The sequence below is a fragment of the Lactuca saligna genome, chromosome 7, assembly GCF_052625555.1.
Source record: "Lactuca saligna cultivar CGN05327 chromosome 7, ASM5262555v1, whole genome shotgun sequence".
In the NCBI taxonomy this organism is placed as follows: domain Eukaryota; kingdom Viridiplantae; phylum Streptophyta; class Magnoliopsida; order Asterales; family Asteraceae; genus Lactuca; species Lactuca saligna.
Genome location: NC_136423.1, coordinates 166,723,531 through 166,738,884, shown reverse-complemented (window position 1 = coordinate 166,738,884; position 15,354 = coordinate 166,723,531). Strand labels below are relative to the sequence as shown.

General features: G+C 31.8%; 1 protein-coding gene across 1 annotated transcript; it reads right to left on the bottom strand.

The window, feature by feature from the left end:
- Positions 1-7,544: 7,544 nt before the first annotated feature.
- Positions 7,545-13,134, bottom strand: LOC145004565 (phosphoenolpyruvate carboxylase 2-like). Its single transcript, XM_078963501.1, has 10 exons — positions 12,979-13,134; positions 12,619-12,817; positions 11,955-12,346; positions 11,776-11,860; positions 11,356-11,682; positions 11,168-11,255; positions 10,912-11,066; positions 9,041-10,039; positions 8,284-8,670; positions 7,545-8,129 (listed from the first exon to the last, which is right to left on the bottom strand). The coding sequence occupies exons 2-10, from the start codon at positions 12,784-12,786 to the stop codon at positions 7,833-7,835; spliced, it is 2,898 nt and encodes a 965-aa protein (XP_078819627.1). The 5' UTR covers positions 12,787-12,817; positions 12,979-13,134; the 3' UTR covers positions 7,545-7,832.
- Between the last annotated feature and the right edge of the window lie 2,220 nt (positions 13,135-15,354).

Below are 15,354 nucleotides of genomic sequence, written 5' to 3'. Positions count from 1 at the left end.
AAGATCGTAATTAAAAAATATATTACTTTTTAACGGGAGTAATTTAAACGAAAGTAGTAGTAGAATAAAATACAAACACATAAATATAAAGATTGTTAAAATCTGAGATAGTATGAAAAAATTATGACATTCAAAACACATGACCTAAGCAACCAAGTAGTTGAGACCACGATTGACATAAATATCAAAAGCTTAAAACACCTCGTTAAAGATTGTTCCACGTAAGATGTTGTGAGAAAGAAAAAACTTAAAGAAAACATTCATAAGTATTGAATGAGTATAAATACAAAAATAAATTATTTTGCAACAAAAAAAAAATTAAGGACTAAATGTATACAAAAATATTAAGGACTAAATGTGTACAAAATGAGAAATATATTACCCTATCAAAACATTTTTACCGGCTAACCTGAAATAACTGGTCATAAGGACTGATTGTGTACAGTTTAACAAGTTGAAAGGGGTTAATGTGGACAAAAAATAAATTCAGTGACCAAATATGTACAAATCAAAGAATATATTACCCTTTTAAGTAATTATCCCTTTATTAAATACTAGTTGTCAGACCCATATGTTATACGGGTTGGGTAAAACAAAAAATTAAATATAAAGGTTTAAACAAAAATCTATTTAAATTTGAAATTTAAAATTTAAAAATTAAAAATAAACATATTAAATACAATATATGAGTAGTAATATTATAATTTATTGACTATTTTCAGTTAAGGTAATTATTAATTGAGGTGTGTATGTGATGTTTTAATTAAGAAAAGATAAAAAAAAAATGGCAAAATGACAAATAGAAAAAACATTTATTAAAAAATAACAAAAAATCACATGTATTCAAATTAATGATGTATTCAAGTTAATGAGAGAATATCATTTATCAAAAAAAAATATATTTATTTATTAAAGTAGATTGATAAAATATTTGAATAGAGATTTTTCATATAACTTTTTTTTTAGTTTATTCAAAAATAACAAAAAATCACATGTATTCAAATTAATGATGTATTCAAGTTAATGAGAGAATGTCATTTATCAAAAAAAATATATATTTATTTATTAAAGTAGATTGATAAAATATTTGAATAGAGATTTTTCATAAAACCTGATTATTCTTAGATATTAAAAGTTTTTTTTTGAACCCTATTAATGCTTGTTTTTTTTTTATAAAGCTACATGTGGACATTTTTATGCACTAAATGAGAAGATTTCTTTTAAGGTTTTTCATATACCTTAAGTTATGTTTGTTGGTAAAATATATTTTGTTTTTGATAAAAAATAGTATATGTTTAGGCACCTCATTTTAATTTATAAAAATTGCTTGTTTTTAAAGAAACTTAAACGTGAGAACTTTTGTTCTCCAAATTAAAGTTTTTTAAATGTTTTTTTATGTATCTATATTTAAAATGAAAATTTCAAAAATAAGGTTGTATAAATACCTCATTTTATCTTACAAAAAAGTAAGTTTTTATAAAATAAAAATGTGTTGCTGCTTTTATATTGATCTGGGATGAAAAAAAAAATTTATCTGAATTTTGAAATTATTTAAAGACTTGATCTGTTAAATTTCACCATTTTGATAAAAAGAAAATCTAATTTCATGTGATAGAATGATACTGTTGGTTGACAATTAACTATATAGTCTGATATATAGTTGACGGCTAACCGACTTACATCACTTTCTTAATTTTCCGGTGAAAATGGCTTTGATAAGATAATAAGCAAAGAACATTCACTTTTTTCAAGTTTAAATTTGGTCATTTGTAACACACCAAATAAAATTTGAAATACTTTTTTTTTTTGAAAAAAAGTGGAAGAAGGTTTCTTTAAGTTTTGCAACTTTGTACAACTATTTTATTAGGCTTCGCAACTTGAAGTTTCAACAAGTTTCGAAGTCATCACTATGATGGATATTGTTGATTCACACAACTCAGATTACATTTTTAGTTATTATTAAAAAAAATCTTCGTTTTTAAAAGTGACTTGTTAATCATCCAATGATTCTGACAAAAGTAAGGTATTGCAAGCTCTTATAATGCCAACACATGTGATTAGCATTGTGAAAACGAAGATCATGAATGCTCGATGAACAAGTCATTTCATGTTTTTCTCTAAGAGGTGTGCATTTTTATCGTGGTGATTCATTTCCATAAATATTATCCGAGTTAGGAGGGCTGTTATGGAGAGGTGTGAAGAACACAGAAGGGCGTCAAAAAAAATTGCATGCAAAGACAACATCTTAAAGAAAAAAAAAGATGGATTACTAAATTGAAAACAACAAAATGGGCGGAAAAATGGATATCCCATGTTCAAAAACATGTTTAAGATCGTCATTTTGTAATCACTTTTAATATCACTAGAACTAGCAGATAAAGTATTATCACGAGATTTATATTCATATTCATTCGAGGGATAAAAGTATTATACCTCATTATTTGTCATAAGACATAAGATGTCTTTTTTCTTTTGTCAACAAGAGCTTTCTTAACAATTGAATAACTTTGAGTACAAATATTTTAACCAAAACAAATTAAACAACCAAACTTCTAAGATTGAAATCACAAACATACAAATAAGAAAATAAACTTATTGAAGAAAAATACAAACCAAACACAAGGATGTATAACGATTGAGCTCTACACCGAGAGCTTACTTCACTTCTATAAAATTACCATGTCTAGACGACTTACCCGTTGACTATGATCTATTAGAAACACAAGAAGTTTTCATCGTAGACTTCAAAGCTTATACAAAGTCTTAACATGATGTGATCACTCTTACTCTCTTGTACTTACAATGATATTCTATAAGCCAACACTCAACCATATATTAATTTGAAATGTGTAGGTGGAGATAATTTGGAGCTTTTGTATGTGGAAGCAAGAGAGAATTGATCTCGATCTTGATCTTAGTTGCTTTGCTTATTGAAATGAGATACAGAGTAAGAGAAAATTATCAAAGCTTCTTGAAACAAATATTGCTATCTACTTATTATCTTATCAAAGTCATTAGGTTACAACCCCTGGTTCCCACGGGTAAAATGTTTATAAAACATTTAAATTCTCAAAAAGATTTTAGATTTTTTTAAAACAATGAAAAAAACAATCAAAAAACATTTTTAACAAAATAATAGCATAATTGAAAAAAAAATCAATCTTATTTTAAGCAAAGCATTCAAATAGTTTTCATTCATGTGAGTTAATGCAAATACTACCCATCAATCCATGCTTCTATGCATATTGGACATGACCTGGTGATGTAACTGAGAAGATTAGTACACCAAGCTCTCATAAGTAGGCCTAAATATCTAAGGACATATAATTTACTCAAACATAACAAAATTAATACATATAAAAATTTATACACATACACACATATTTTTTCCTACACAGTACAATTGGATAAAAATAATGGGCCAAGAGGTATCAAACAATAACACAGTGTAAAGAAATTCAGAGATGAAGATGACACTAGAAGTAATATAAAGCGTGTCACGCCAAACTTTAGCAATGAGCTTGGGTACATCCTTCTTGTAGTTTTGAAACAGAAAACTCCCATACAAGATGAATATTAAAACAAAGATTTAATATCATTTATAAAAACAGAACTTGATTAGGAAAAAAAAAAGCTTGATAAATTAAGTGAAAACCTAACCATTATAGATCTCACTTACATTTGCAGTTGCTTCCTTGAATTACTTCATTAGTATGTGTATCCATCTACATAATGATTGGAAATTATTTAATAATGTCTAGTATATCAAATTAAAAAATAATTCAAGAGTAGAAAAACAATTTAATCCTGGATTGCAAAGATCCATTACATTTTGGGATAAACTTCTCTTTGACCCGAAAGAAGAAAATATTATTTAGATATTAAACTTGACCAATTCCTACACTATAGCAAGTCATAGAACTAAATGTACTTGATTCTAATTGCTTAACCTCGTAAATGATCAAACTTAGATAAAAGTCATATGTATGATTCTAAATGTTGCAAGTGGCATGTCAATGTCATCTAATCATAGAATTCATCCATGAACCCTTAGTGGAACTCTATTAACGATGAAATCTTTTCTTTTTAGGCAATATTATGCACCTAAAAGTTCAGGTCATAAACATGTCACAAAACCAACCAATATCATGACTTAAAGTTAAATTTATTTAAAGAAATACTCTCATTTATGAACCAATATCATGATGTATGCTATGGAACCTATTGCAAATATCCAACCAAAAAACTTTTCTCCATAATTCTAGTTTAGGACTTACATAAAATAGTTGGTGGGCTTGAGATGGGGATGCATAAAGATATCGAATATTGCCTCCAAATTCCACCAGTACATAAAGTCGCAAAAAACATTTGTTATTAAACCACCAATATTCAAGAAAAACAAAGGAAAATCGTAACAGGGGTGGCAATCTTCCTTTATATGAAAGAAGACCTAAAATGAAAAACTCAAACAACATAATGTTTAAAAATTACAACAACAAAGAAAGAAACTAAAGAACGTAACTTACCTTTGGATTCAAAAATAAAAAACCACGTTCTTGAAATTAAGAATGCTTTGCAGAAAAGGAACATTAGTTGCTTGAGGAATATATAAAATATAAAGATAATATGTAGTCACATATATGAACCGATTAATTTCAAAATTGGAGAAGAATACTTGCTAATTTCTGGTGGAATACATTGAATTGATAGAGTTGTTCCCTATAATAATCTATGCAATTGATAGCAATCCCAAAAAATCAGGAAATCGGGTGCAATACGTTTTGTTGTTAACCGGATTCTCAAATGTTTAAAGTTAAAAGGGTAAATGAAAGACGGGAAAACGGGGTTTATAATAATCAAGGGTATTGAAGTAATTTAATCATAGTTACCAGAAATGCTCAAGTAGTGGCGTCCCCCGTACCCAATCGCCCCGTACCCAATCGAAGCGAAATCGGTCCGGTACGTGATATATGGCGAATCCCAAATTGGATCCAATCGATCCCAATCGATCCTAATAGCAATCCTAATCGAACCTAATAGCGTTCCTAGAGTGAAACACGAGCGTACCTGAAGTCGATTTTGTTGCTTGCGATTGGATTTTAGGCGTCGATTTTGTTATTAAGTATTATGATGAAGTAATTGTGGTATTTCTTTTGTTTCTGTTTCGATAATTGGTACTTTTTTATAAAGTATTTTATGTTTGAACTTTGAAGTGTTAAATTGTTAAGTAATAGTATACATATATTTTATAAAATGTCTTAGAATTAGGAACAATGTACCGGACTATACAATACACTGTACCGGTTCGTACCGAAATGAGTCTACCCCCTCCGTGCCTGATACACTACATGTCGCGAACCCCGTACCGTACCGTACCTCGTTCCCCGTACCGTACCGCGTTTCTGGTAACTATGAATTTAACAATGAATGAAAAACGGATTGTAGGAGCGATATGTCATCAAAAGGATTCTTTTATTAAGATAGGAGCTTTTCACTAGAAAAGTAAGAAAATAATGTACGTCTAACCGCCAACTGTATGTCAGACTATAACCTATTGCCAACTAGCAGTATCCTTCTATTACATGAAATTAGATTTTCGTTTTACCAAAATGGTGAAATTTAACGGATCAAACGCTTGAGATTTCCCGATTAACTTTCTTAAAATAATTTCAAAATTCAAATAATTTTTTTTTCATCCCAAATCTATATAAAAGCAGCAACACATTATATTTTATAAAAACTTGCTTTTTTGTAAGATAAAATGAGGTATTTATACATCCTTATTTTTGAAAATTTCATTTTAAATATAGATATATAAAAAAACATTTAAAATAACTTTAACTCGGAGAACAAAAGTTCTCACGTTTCAGGTTCTATAAAAACAAGCAATTTTTATAAACTAATATGAGGTGCCTAAACATATATATATATATATATATATATATATATATATATATATATATATATATATATATATATATATATATATATATATATATATATATATATATATATATATATATATATACCAAAGGGCTTGTAGCCCAGCGGTATCCGGTGTTGCCCTCCCTACTTGAGGTTGAGGGTTCAAGTCCCGTCGTGGACATAGGTGGATTTAAGGTGTAGTTTAGGAGTAGGTTAGATTTGCCGTTTCAATATATATATATATATATATATATATATATATATATATATATATATATATATATATATATATATATAGGGTTCGAAAAAACTTTTAATATCTAAAAATAATTAGATTTTACTAAAAAAATTGTATGAAAAATCTCTACTCAAATATTTCGTCAATATTTAATAGGGAGAATTTCATATATGCCCTTTTAAATTTGAAAATATCATATTTATCCTTCATAAATTTTCAAAATATCATATTTGCCCAAATCCATTTTGTTAATGTTTTTAATGTTTTATAATCATTTTTATACCTTAGAATTATTATAATAATTAAGAAATCTAACCATATTATCCTTAAGTTTATGATAATGAAATGTGAACTTCTAAATTGTTGGAATGTCAGCCTCTTGACAGACAAAAAGATTCATCTTCAACCATTTCTATGGAATGTATATTTTGATTGTTTAGTTTTTGTTGTTGTTGATTATTATTATGTTGTAGATGGAGGATATTTTAGATATTACCATTGAGATTTTGATGTTTAAAAAGTGCATATACGATATTTTGATATTTAAGAAAAGCATATATGATATTTTGATGTTTAAAAAGGACATATATGATATTTTGAAATTTTATGAAGGGTAAATATGATATTTAGAAATTAAATTGGGTAAATATGATATTTTGCTGTTTAAGAAGGGCATATATGAAATTCTCCCTATTTAATAAATGATTGGTTAATAGATTTTTGATGCATCTAAACAGTTGCAAAAATAACAATTTTTCGGACAAAGACAACACTTTTCTAGACTAATGGCAACCTTCTAAAGCAATAGCATCACTTGCTGAATTTTCATCATCTTCTTGATTATTCCTTCAAGTAGCATTGGATGATGATTTTTTATTTAAAATGATCAACCCATTGAAGATTTAATCTCGTACAACACCATGAGATTGTTAGAAAAGATGTAATTCGGGTTTTGATTTGATATCACTAAAACAAAGTAAGATTAGATACAAATATACCAATATACTCTCTCCCACTATTTTTATTGGAATTGAACATATCTTCCAAGATATTCCATTTCATACAACAAACATTTTGTTTGTGAATGGATAATGAATCTGCTAAATCTTTCTTACAAATCCTTATTTGCCAGACTTTGATCATGATAGGAATATATAATAAACATGAGGCCCATTATCAAACTTATTTTTGAAAGTTACATTTTAGTATTGGAATATTTGTATTTATCGTCGTCTCATTGTATCATGTTTCAACTTCAATACGTTGCAAATATACCATTAAATAAATACTTACACTAGATCAAAACATTTTTACTTAAACCATTTATTAAAAAGTCATGGCTCGTTCCAATACATATATTGGTACAATGAAAAGACCAATATAACAAGTAAACCACTTCACTTATCACTTGTAATCACGTGTACAATGATTCATTCGTACCATCGACACTGCCTACAGTACAACTCCACAACTCAAAGATCATCAACAAGTGAAAATAACACAACAAAAGCGGTTCACCACAAAAAGCAACAACAAAAAAAAAAACTCGAAATCAAACATAAACATGGCAACGCCTTTCCGATGTCCAAAAACATTAAATAAAAACACAAAATAGATACTACTTGCATAGCACGATTTATTAATTTATTTATTTATTGATTTTATTTATTTAACCGGTGTTTTGCATTCCAGCAGCAATACCCTTCATGGTCAAGATCAAAGTGTCCTCAAGACCCGGTGCATACTCACTTGTTGGATTCAGATGGATAAGTTCATCAGCTGGTTTACTTGGCTCTGAATACTCCTTTGAGATATGAGGTCTTAATGTGACATGATAATTAGGGTCACGGATTCTTTTTAGTGTGTATGCTTGACACACGTTTAGGGTTGTGATGTACGAGTCACGCAGACGAAGTCTTTGTTTCAAGTAGGGGTCCCCCTCAAGAAGATCCTTATGCCCCGCAATCTACAAAACACAAAAAGAAAAATTCCATAATCAGAAAAGGGCATTTACGTCTTTTTCACATACAAGAGATCAGACAGTGTGAAAAAGATGTACCAAGTGTACAGTGTTATGTCATATCATGTTAGATACAGGGAATATTGTGAAAAAGATGTACCTTGAGGAGATGAGCCTTGGTTTCTTCGTAGTTTGCTCTCAACATTTCTCCAAATGACCATAAGTCTTCAGACACAAGTAGCTTGTCATTAAGTGCGGCGATTCCGGGGTCACCTTTAGCGAACACCATTTCAACTAAATCGATAGTGACCCTAAAAAAAGGCCATTTTTGGTACATTTCTTGAAACATTTGAAGATTCTTTCCGTCTTTTTGAATGGCATGCTTGAAGGCCGCCCCGAATCCGAGCCAAACCGGGAGATGGAATCGCGTTTGAGTCCAGGCAAAGATCCATGGAATTGCACGGAGTGATTCTATTCCTCCGCTTGGTTTCCTCTTTGATGGACGACTCCCGATGTTCATACGCCCGTATTCCAATTCCGGCGTCGCCTGTAACAATTTTAATACATCAATTATAAGTTATCGCAATTAACATTTTTAGTCCCCGAGTAGAGTTGGTTTTTGCAAATTTAGTCCCAAAAAGACTCCTTTCGCAAATTTTGTACTTATTTAACATTCTTGTAACATTTTTGTCCATGTTCCAAGCAAACCGACCGTTTTTGGTCCATATTTTGCAAATTTTTGCTATTTTGGTGCTTTGTGACGTTTTGGTCCCTGTTCCAAGTAAAATGACAATTTTGGTCCCAATTATAACTGCTTTTTGCAATTTTGGTCCAAAAAAGTTTTCCATTGCAATGTTGGTACTTATTTGAGGTTCTTTCAACATTATAATACTCCGGAATCGGAATCGGATACTTACAAGGCGGAAGTACTCGACAAAGCGTGGCTCCTTGAATACAATGGAGCGATACTGTTCGGTTGCATAAACCGCGATCTCATCCATAAGTTTACGCCATTCCGGTCGCGGTGAAATCGGCGGGTTCATCCCGTGTTCGAGTGTCGCCGCGCAAAATCTTTGTAACGTCCTAAAACACAAATGCTCTTCACCAAACGACTGCTCAATAACCTCCCCTTGAACCGTAACTCTCAAACTCCCATGAATCGTCTCCGGTGGTTGAGACAAAATAGCAAGATGCGTGGGCCCACCACCTCGCCCAACCGTCCCACCACGCCCATGAAACATCGTAAGCTTCACCCCAAACTCCTTCGCCACCTTTATAAGCTCCTCTTGCGCTTTATACAACTGCCACGCCGCCGAAAGCCGCCCCGCATCCTTCCCGGAATCGGAATACCCGATCATCACTTCCTGTTTCCCGTCAATCCGATTCTTATACCATTCGATCGAGAAGAGGCGCGCAACGGCTGCGGGGGCCGCTTCGAGATCGTCAAGCTTTTCGAAAAGCGGGACCACGCGTAGCGGTTTGCTGACGTGGCACTCGCGTTGGAGAAGCTCGACTGCTAACACGTCGGATGGGGACGTGGCCATGGAGATGATGTAAGCGCCGAAGCAGTCGGATGGGAGTTCCGCGATGACGTGGAAGGTGTCGAGGACGTCGGCGATTTCTTCGGTTTTTGGAAGGTCGGCGCCGAAGAGCGGGCGCTTTCCGGAAAGCTCCGCGAGGAGCCATTCTTGACGTTTTTCTTCGGACCATTCGCGGTAGGACCCGATTTCTAGATGTTGGGTGATCGCGTCCAGGACGTCTGTGTGGCGATCGGATTCTTGGCGGATGTCGAGTTTGACTAACGACAGACCGAATGTTGACACCTGGCGGAGGAAGTCGAGGAGACTCCCATCTGCGATTACACGGTCGCCACACGCACATAAGGATCGGTAGCATAGCTCAAGGGGTTCCAAGAACTGTATAAAAAAAAAAAATGCCATTAAAGATTTTAGCAAATTGAAGGAAATAACAACGTATTTATTGTTCTCTTTCGAAAACAACAACTTTTAGCTTGAAGAACCGGTTATCGTTCACGTTTGTTTTTTTTCCAACTTTTTTGCTTATGTGGCATTCAACCAGTGATGATGTGGCAGATTGCCACATCTTCAAATATTGCCACATAAGCAGAAAGTTGAAAAAAAAAATCAAACGGCAACGATAACCGGTTCTTCAAGTTAAAAATTGTTGTTTTCGAAAGAAAACAATAAATACGTTGTTATTATGAGTATAGAAAATTTGCGAAATAAAAGAATTATGAAATTTAAGAAATAAATAATAAAACTAATGGAGTAATGGTGGTTACATGGAGAACTTAAAAATAATAATAATAAAAGGAATTTACGTGGGAACTTAAAAAATATTGGTGAGCTTAGAAATAATAAAACTAATGAGTACATTGGGAACTAAAAAATATTTGTTATTACTTTGGGATGTAAATGGATCTTTCCCAATGAGGGTATATAATATATGGATAACCAACATTAAAAAAAAACATTTGTTATTTTTATTTTTCTTAATTCTCCATGTATAAAAAAAATTCCAGATTTCTTTTCTCATGAAAATGACATTAGTTTTTTAAAAAGAAAACTAATAAAAAAAAAGCGAAATGTGATGTCAGAAAAAGCAACATCGCAAAGTTACGAACTTTTTTGCAAAAATGTTGGTCAATTTTGTGTTGAATATTGAAATATGGTCTTTCGGTGTTATACGTTTCTCTTTTGGTTATTTTGTTGATTAACTTAAAATGTTATCAAAGATTTAATATAAATAATTAAATATTAAAAATTACCTGTTCAACATTGGTGTAAACTGCTTCTTCTGGGATCTCAGATTTTCCATGGGCTAAAAGATGGCGAGATCTTTCACGTGTTTTATATAACATGTCTCTTACATCACCAAGAATCACTCTATAAGGTTCAGTTGGAGGAACCTGTTTCCAGAACTCTGAACAAACAAAACACCCAAAATTTTACATAAGCAGTTTCAAAAGGGTATTCTCGTGATTTCACTTTGTGAATGCTACTTGATAGTATTAGCAATAGTACCTATGTAATGCTTCACATCTCTCCTTGCTGATTTATACAGTTCTTCAGCCCGAACACGAAGTTCATCATTACAACGCCACATAGACATCTAAAAAGAAGAATGTGATGAACAAGAATTAAGATTTAAGAATACACATGAATCAAGTGTTGTAAAGGGTAGAAAAGGAATTTATTACTTAATGATATACCTCGAACATTAGATCTTCAATCTGGGAAAAGTACATGTTTGCAGCCATCATTCTTGCAAGCAAGCAAACATCTCTGGTTACTTCAGGGGTAACCCTGGGATTTCCATCACGATCACCACCCATCCATGAAGAGAACTGAATCAGAGGGGCATTATAGGGAACTCGCTCATTGATTCCAATGTTCTTAAGAGCAGTGTCAACACGTCTTAAGAATTTAGGGACACCTTTCCAGATTGTTTCATGGAAGTAACTCATTCCAGCTCTCATTTCATCTTGTGGAGTTGGTGGAGTCCTTCTGATTTCATCTGTACGAAAAGCAGCTTGAATCTACAAAATCACATAACACCAATTAAACATCAATTCATCATAAAGATCTTATAAAGATAATCAAGATGTTGGATTTGGATTATGGATACTTACTTCTCTATGTAAAGCTTCATCCAGTTCTTGTTTATCATCAGGGGTAATGTCTTTGGTATATAACTGAGCCAAACAGTCACGAATCCTGAAAAGTAATCAAGGGTGAATTTTGAAGTTTGCTATTTCTTATAAAACTTGGATCTGTTTTATTTTATAAATTTATAGTTTTATTGTTATACCTTCCATGCTTTTGAAGCAGAGATCTGCGGACTGATTGAGTGGGATGAGCAGTCAAGACCAAGTCAACTGTTTGATTCTTGAGTGCGTCAAAAACCTCTTCAGGGGACTTCTTAAGCTGATGCACGAGTCTCTTGAAAGTTTCTTCAATGTCGGATTCAGTTGTTGCATTAGCTTCATCAGCAAAGTCACCCTTCTTCAACTTGATCCTGCGTCTGTAAGCAATCTGGACCTCTTCTGCCAGATTTGCTAAGTTAAGCATGTGAGAGAAAGCTTTTGCGATGACAATGGAGTCCCCTGGATCTAAGCTTGTGAGCACGCTTCCAAGTTCTTCAAGCTTCTTTGGGTCACGCTTTCCTTCATACTCAGCAGAAAGCTCGTAGCATTCTTGAACCTAAACAAACAAACGCATTAATCAGTTTCATGCAACCAAAGGATCCGTTAACCGATGGATTAATTCCAGTGTGACATTTTGTCGAAAGGTTTCCACGCCTAATGCATATAAGATAACGAAATCGGGATTCACCAATTGTATATAGGACGAATAACCAGTTTCATTACCAGTAGATTCCTCAATTGAGATTAAAGTTCTTTCGATAGGTTAAAAATCAATAGAAAAAGATCGAAATCTGAAGCAAAAACAAACAATGATTCGAGTAAACGTACCGTTTCCTTGAGATCCTCTCCATGTAAATCCTGAAGAATGTCAAGAAACTTATCCAAAAGCAAGGCATCATACTCAATAAGCTTATCATCCTCGGAAACTTTTCCAGGAACTAAAAGCCTCAACTGAGCATCAATCGATGCCAATTTCTCCAAGTTCCGATTAGCCATTACACAAAGCCTTTTCAATTTTCCACCAGTCCTGTAAAGTAAACATAAATTTAACGCCTTTTATATATCGCATCACAAACGTCTGATCGCCATACATAATGAAATCAACAACAATTGAAAAAAATAATAATCCATCCAACAGAAAACCGTAAACCCAGAAAAAATTGAACATAAAATTTATTATGAGATCACCTGAAGAATCGAAATCAATATCGACTAGACAGAAAGAGGGGTTTTTTTGGAGTGTTTGTGACCTAAATAATATGGATTTGGGATTGGGTATATATAGAGGAACTATGAACACTGAAGTTTATAGTTGCAAGTAGCAACAATAAAGTAACTCCCCTGCCAAATCGGCAAATTTCATGCTTAAATTATTCGAATATTTTTTATAGAATATAATTATTATTAAAATCCAGTTTTATCTAATAAATAAAAGTCTTTTTCTTTCTTTTTATTCCATTTATTTTTTTCCTTGTTTCCTTTACTAAAGTTCCAAGAAAATCAAGAACACCATTGCAACTATCCACTTCAATTTGTACGAAAAAAACACAATCAATCATATGATCGATTGTTAACCATATTGTAATCTCTTTATGACCTATTTTCCATACATGTAACTAATATAAAATCAGGTAAAAAATCATTCGAATAAAGAGACAAAATCAAAAAAGCAATTTGATTCATCAACATTGATTGTTTTGTTTGTATTAATGTGGAACAATGGCTCTACAAACACCACTTGGTCAAGTTTCAAGAACACACGCCTTTTGGTGATATGAAAGATCCAATTTTGATTTCCATTTCCCTATTTGCAATGCAACTCTTTAATGGGTTTTAGATAAATGTATCTTTTTTTGTTTCTTGATCAATTTTTTCCCTATTTACAACAAACAGTTTTCTCTGTGGTTCATAAATCATAAATTAAATTAATTTTGTTTTCGTTTTAAAAGTTATGAAATTGTATGCTATTTCTAGAACGAGTATGTTTTGTTATAGTAATTGTTCAATTGATCCCATTTGAAGAACCTTGCTTGAATGATATAATTGAGGCATTCTCATATGCGTAGATCATTGAAGAATCTGAAAAACCATGTGGAACTTGGGTTTATAATATTTGTAAGTTTTTAGTAAATTAAACTTGTACACTAAATTAATGATTTGTTTAGTTGGATTATAAGTAATAATGGAGATATAGAATATTATGGAGAGGGTAATGTAAACAATATAATAAAATGAGTCACTACCTTTTGTGATAATGGTTGGTTGGTCTCAAATGAATTTTTATATAGATGTTTACTAAGCAAATAAGTGGTGTTTTATTGCAAGACCATTTCTATATTTTAACAAAATGATCATAATTACCGTGAATATTTGTATGTGTGCTTACAAGAATATTTTTTAGCATAAATTTACTTCGTTATATATTCGCAATCTATATTTATGCTTAGTGATAAATATTTACGAAAGATACAAATGTTACATAAATCCACACCATATAAATCTCGTTAAGGAATTGTGAGTTCTTTTTCCTCGTGAGTAGAGCTGTAAGCCTGTAAATAGACTAAACAGACACGAACGATGTTTGTTCATGTTCATTCACTTAAGTTAACTAAACAAATGAACGAACACGAAGAGATAAATTGTCAAGTTTTATTGTTTATGTTCGTTCGTTTAACAAATTACATTGTTCATATGTGTTCGTTTATGTTTGTAAACATGGTAAACGAACATAAACAAACAGAAATAAGCAACCATAATTAACACATATGAACATAGACAAACATACAATATAGTAACGCAATTAAACATAATTGAACATATATAAACATAAAAATAACTTAAATGAACCAATATAAATGAACGTAAACAAACAATATAAACGAACGTTCATAAATATAATTAAGTGAACAAAACCATTGTTCATGTTCATTCATTTAACTAAATGAACGATAATTCATATTTATGTGTATTCATTTATTAAATAAACAAATTTTCCGTCGAATGGTTCACAAACAGTTCGTTAAACATTCAATTCGTTTACAAACATAATCGTGAGTAATACCTTTTTGTTTATTCTTAATGCATCATTCACCATGAGCTAAAAAATTAAGATTGTTACTTAGTTGTGAGGCAATGTATTTAAATACGTGTCTATTTAAAGGTTTGGGGATTCTACCCGATAGCGACTTATATAAGCTATATGACATGTACAATGTGATTTTTCACGTCCTTCAAGTTTTTGGTCATTGGTTATGATCTTGATTTAATTATTTTTCATACAACAATACATGAGTATGTCGTTTCTAAGTTGATACCGATTAATAGTGTTATGCCTCCTTAACTCCAGAAAATTCTATGTGTTTAAGATGAGTATCACGAGTTTCATCGTAGGATGGTACGATCATACGATCCCACGGTAGTATACCAATCTAAATCTTATATAGTACGTCTTTATGGGATCGACAACAAGATCATAAACTTGTAAGTGGGCTCGTAAAATCGGATACAATATGATCCCACCTTTTGGGCCTAAAATTGTTGATGCACAAAACATAAAAGGGACTT

Coding starts and splice junctions, on each gene's coding strand:
- LOC145004565 (XM_078963501.1), bottom strand. CDS start 12,786: ATGGCTAATCGGAACTTGGAGAAATTGGCATCGATTGATGCTCAGTTG. Junction 10,040..10,911: donor TTTACACCAATGTTGAACAG/GTAATTTTTAAT, acceptor TTTTTTATACAG/TTCTTGGAACCCCTTGAGCT. Junction 8,671..9,040: donor TTGTCGAGTACTTCCGCCTT/GTAAGTATCCGA, acceptor AAATTGTTACAG/GCGACGCCGGAATTGGAATA.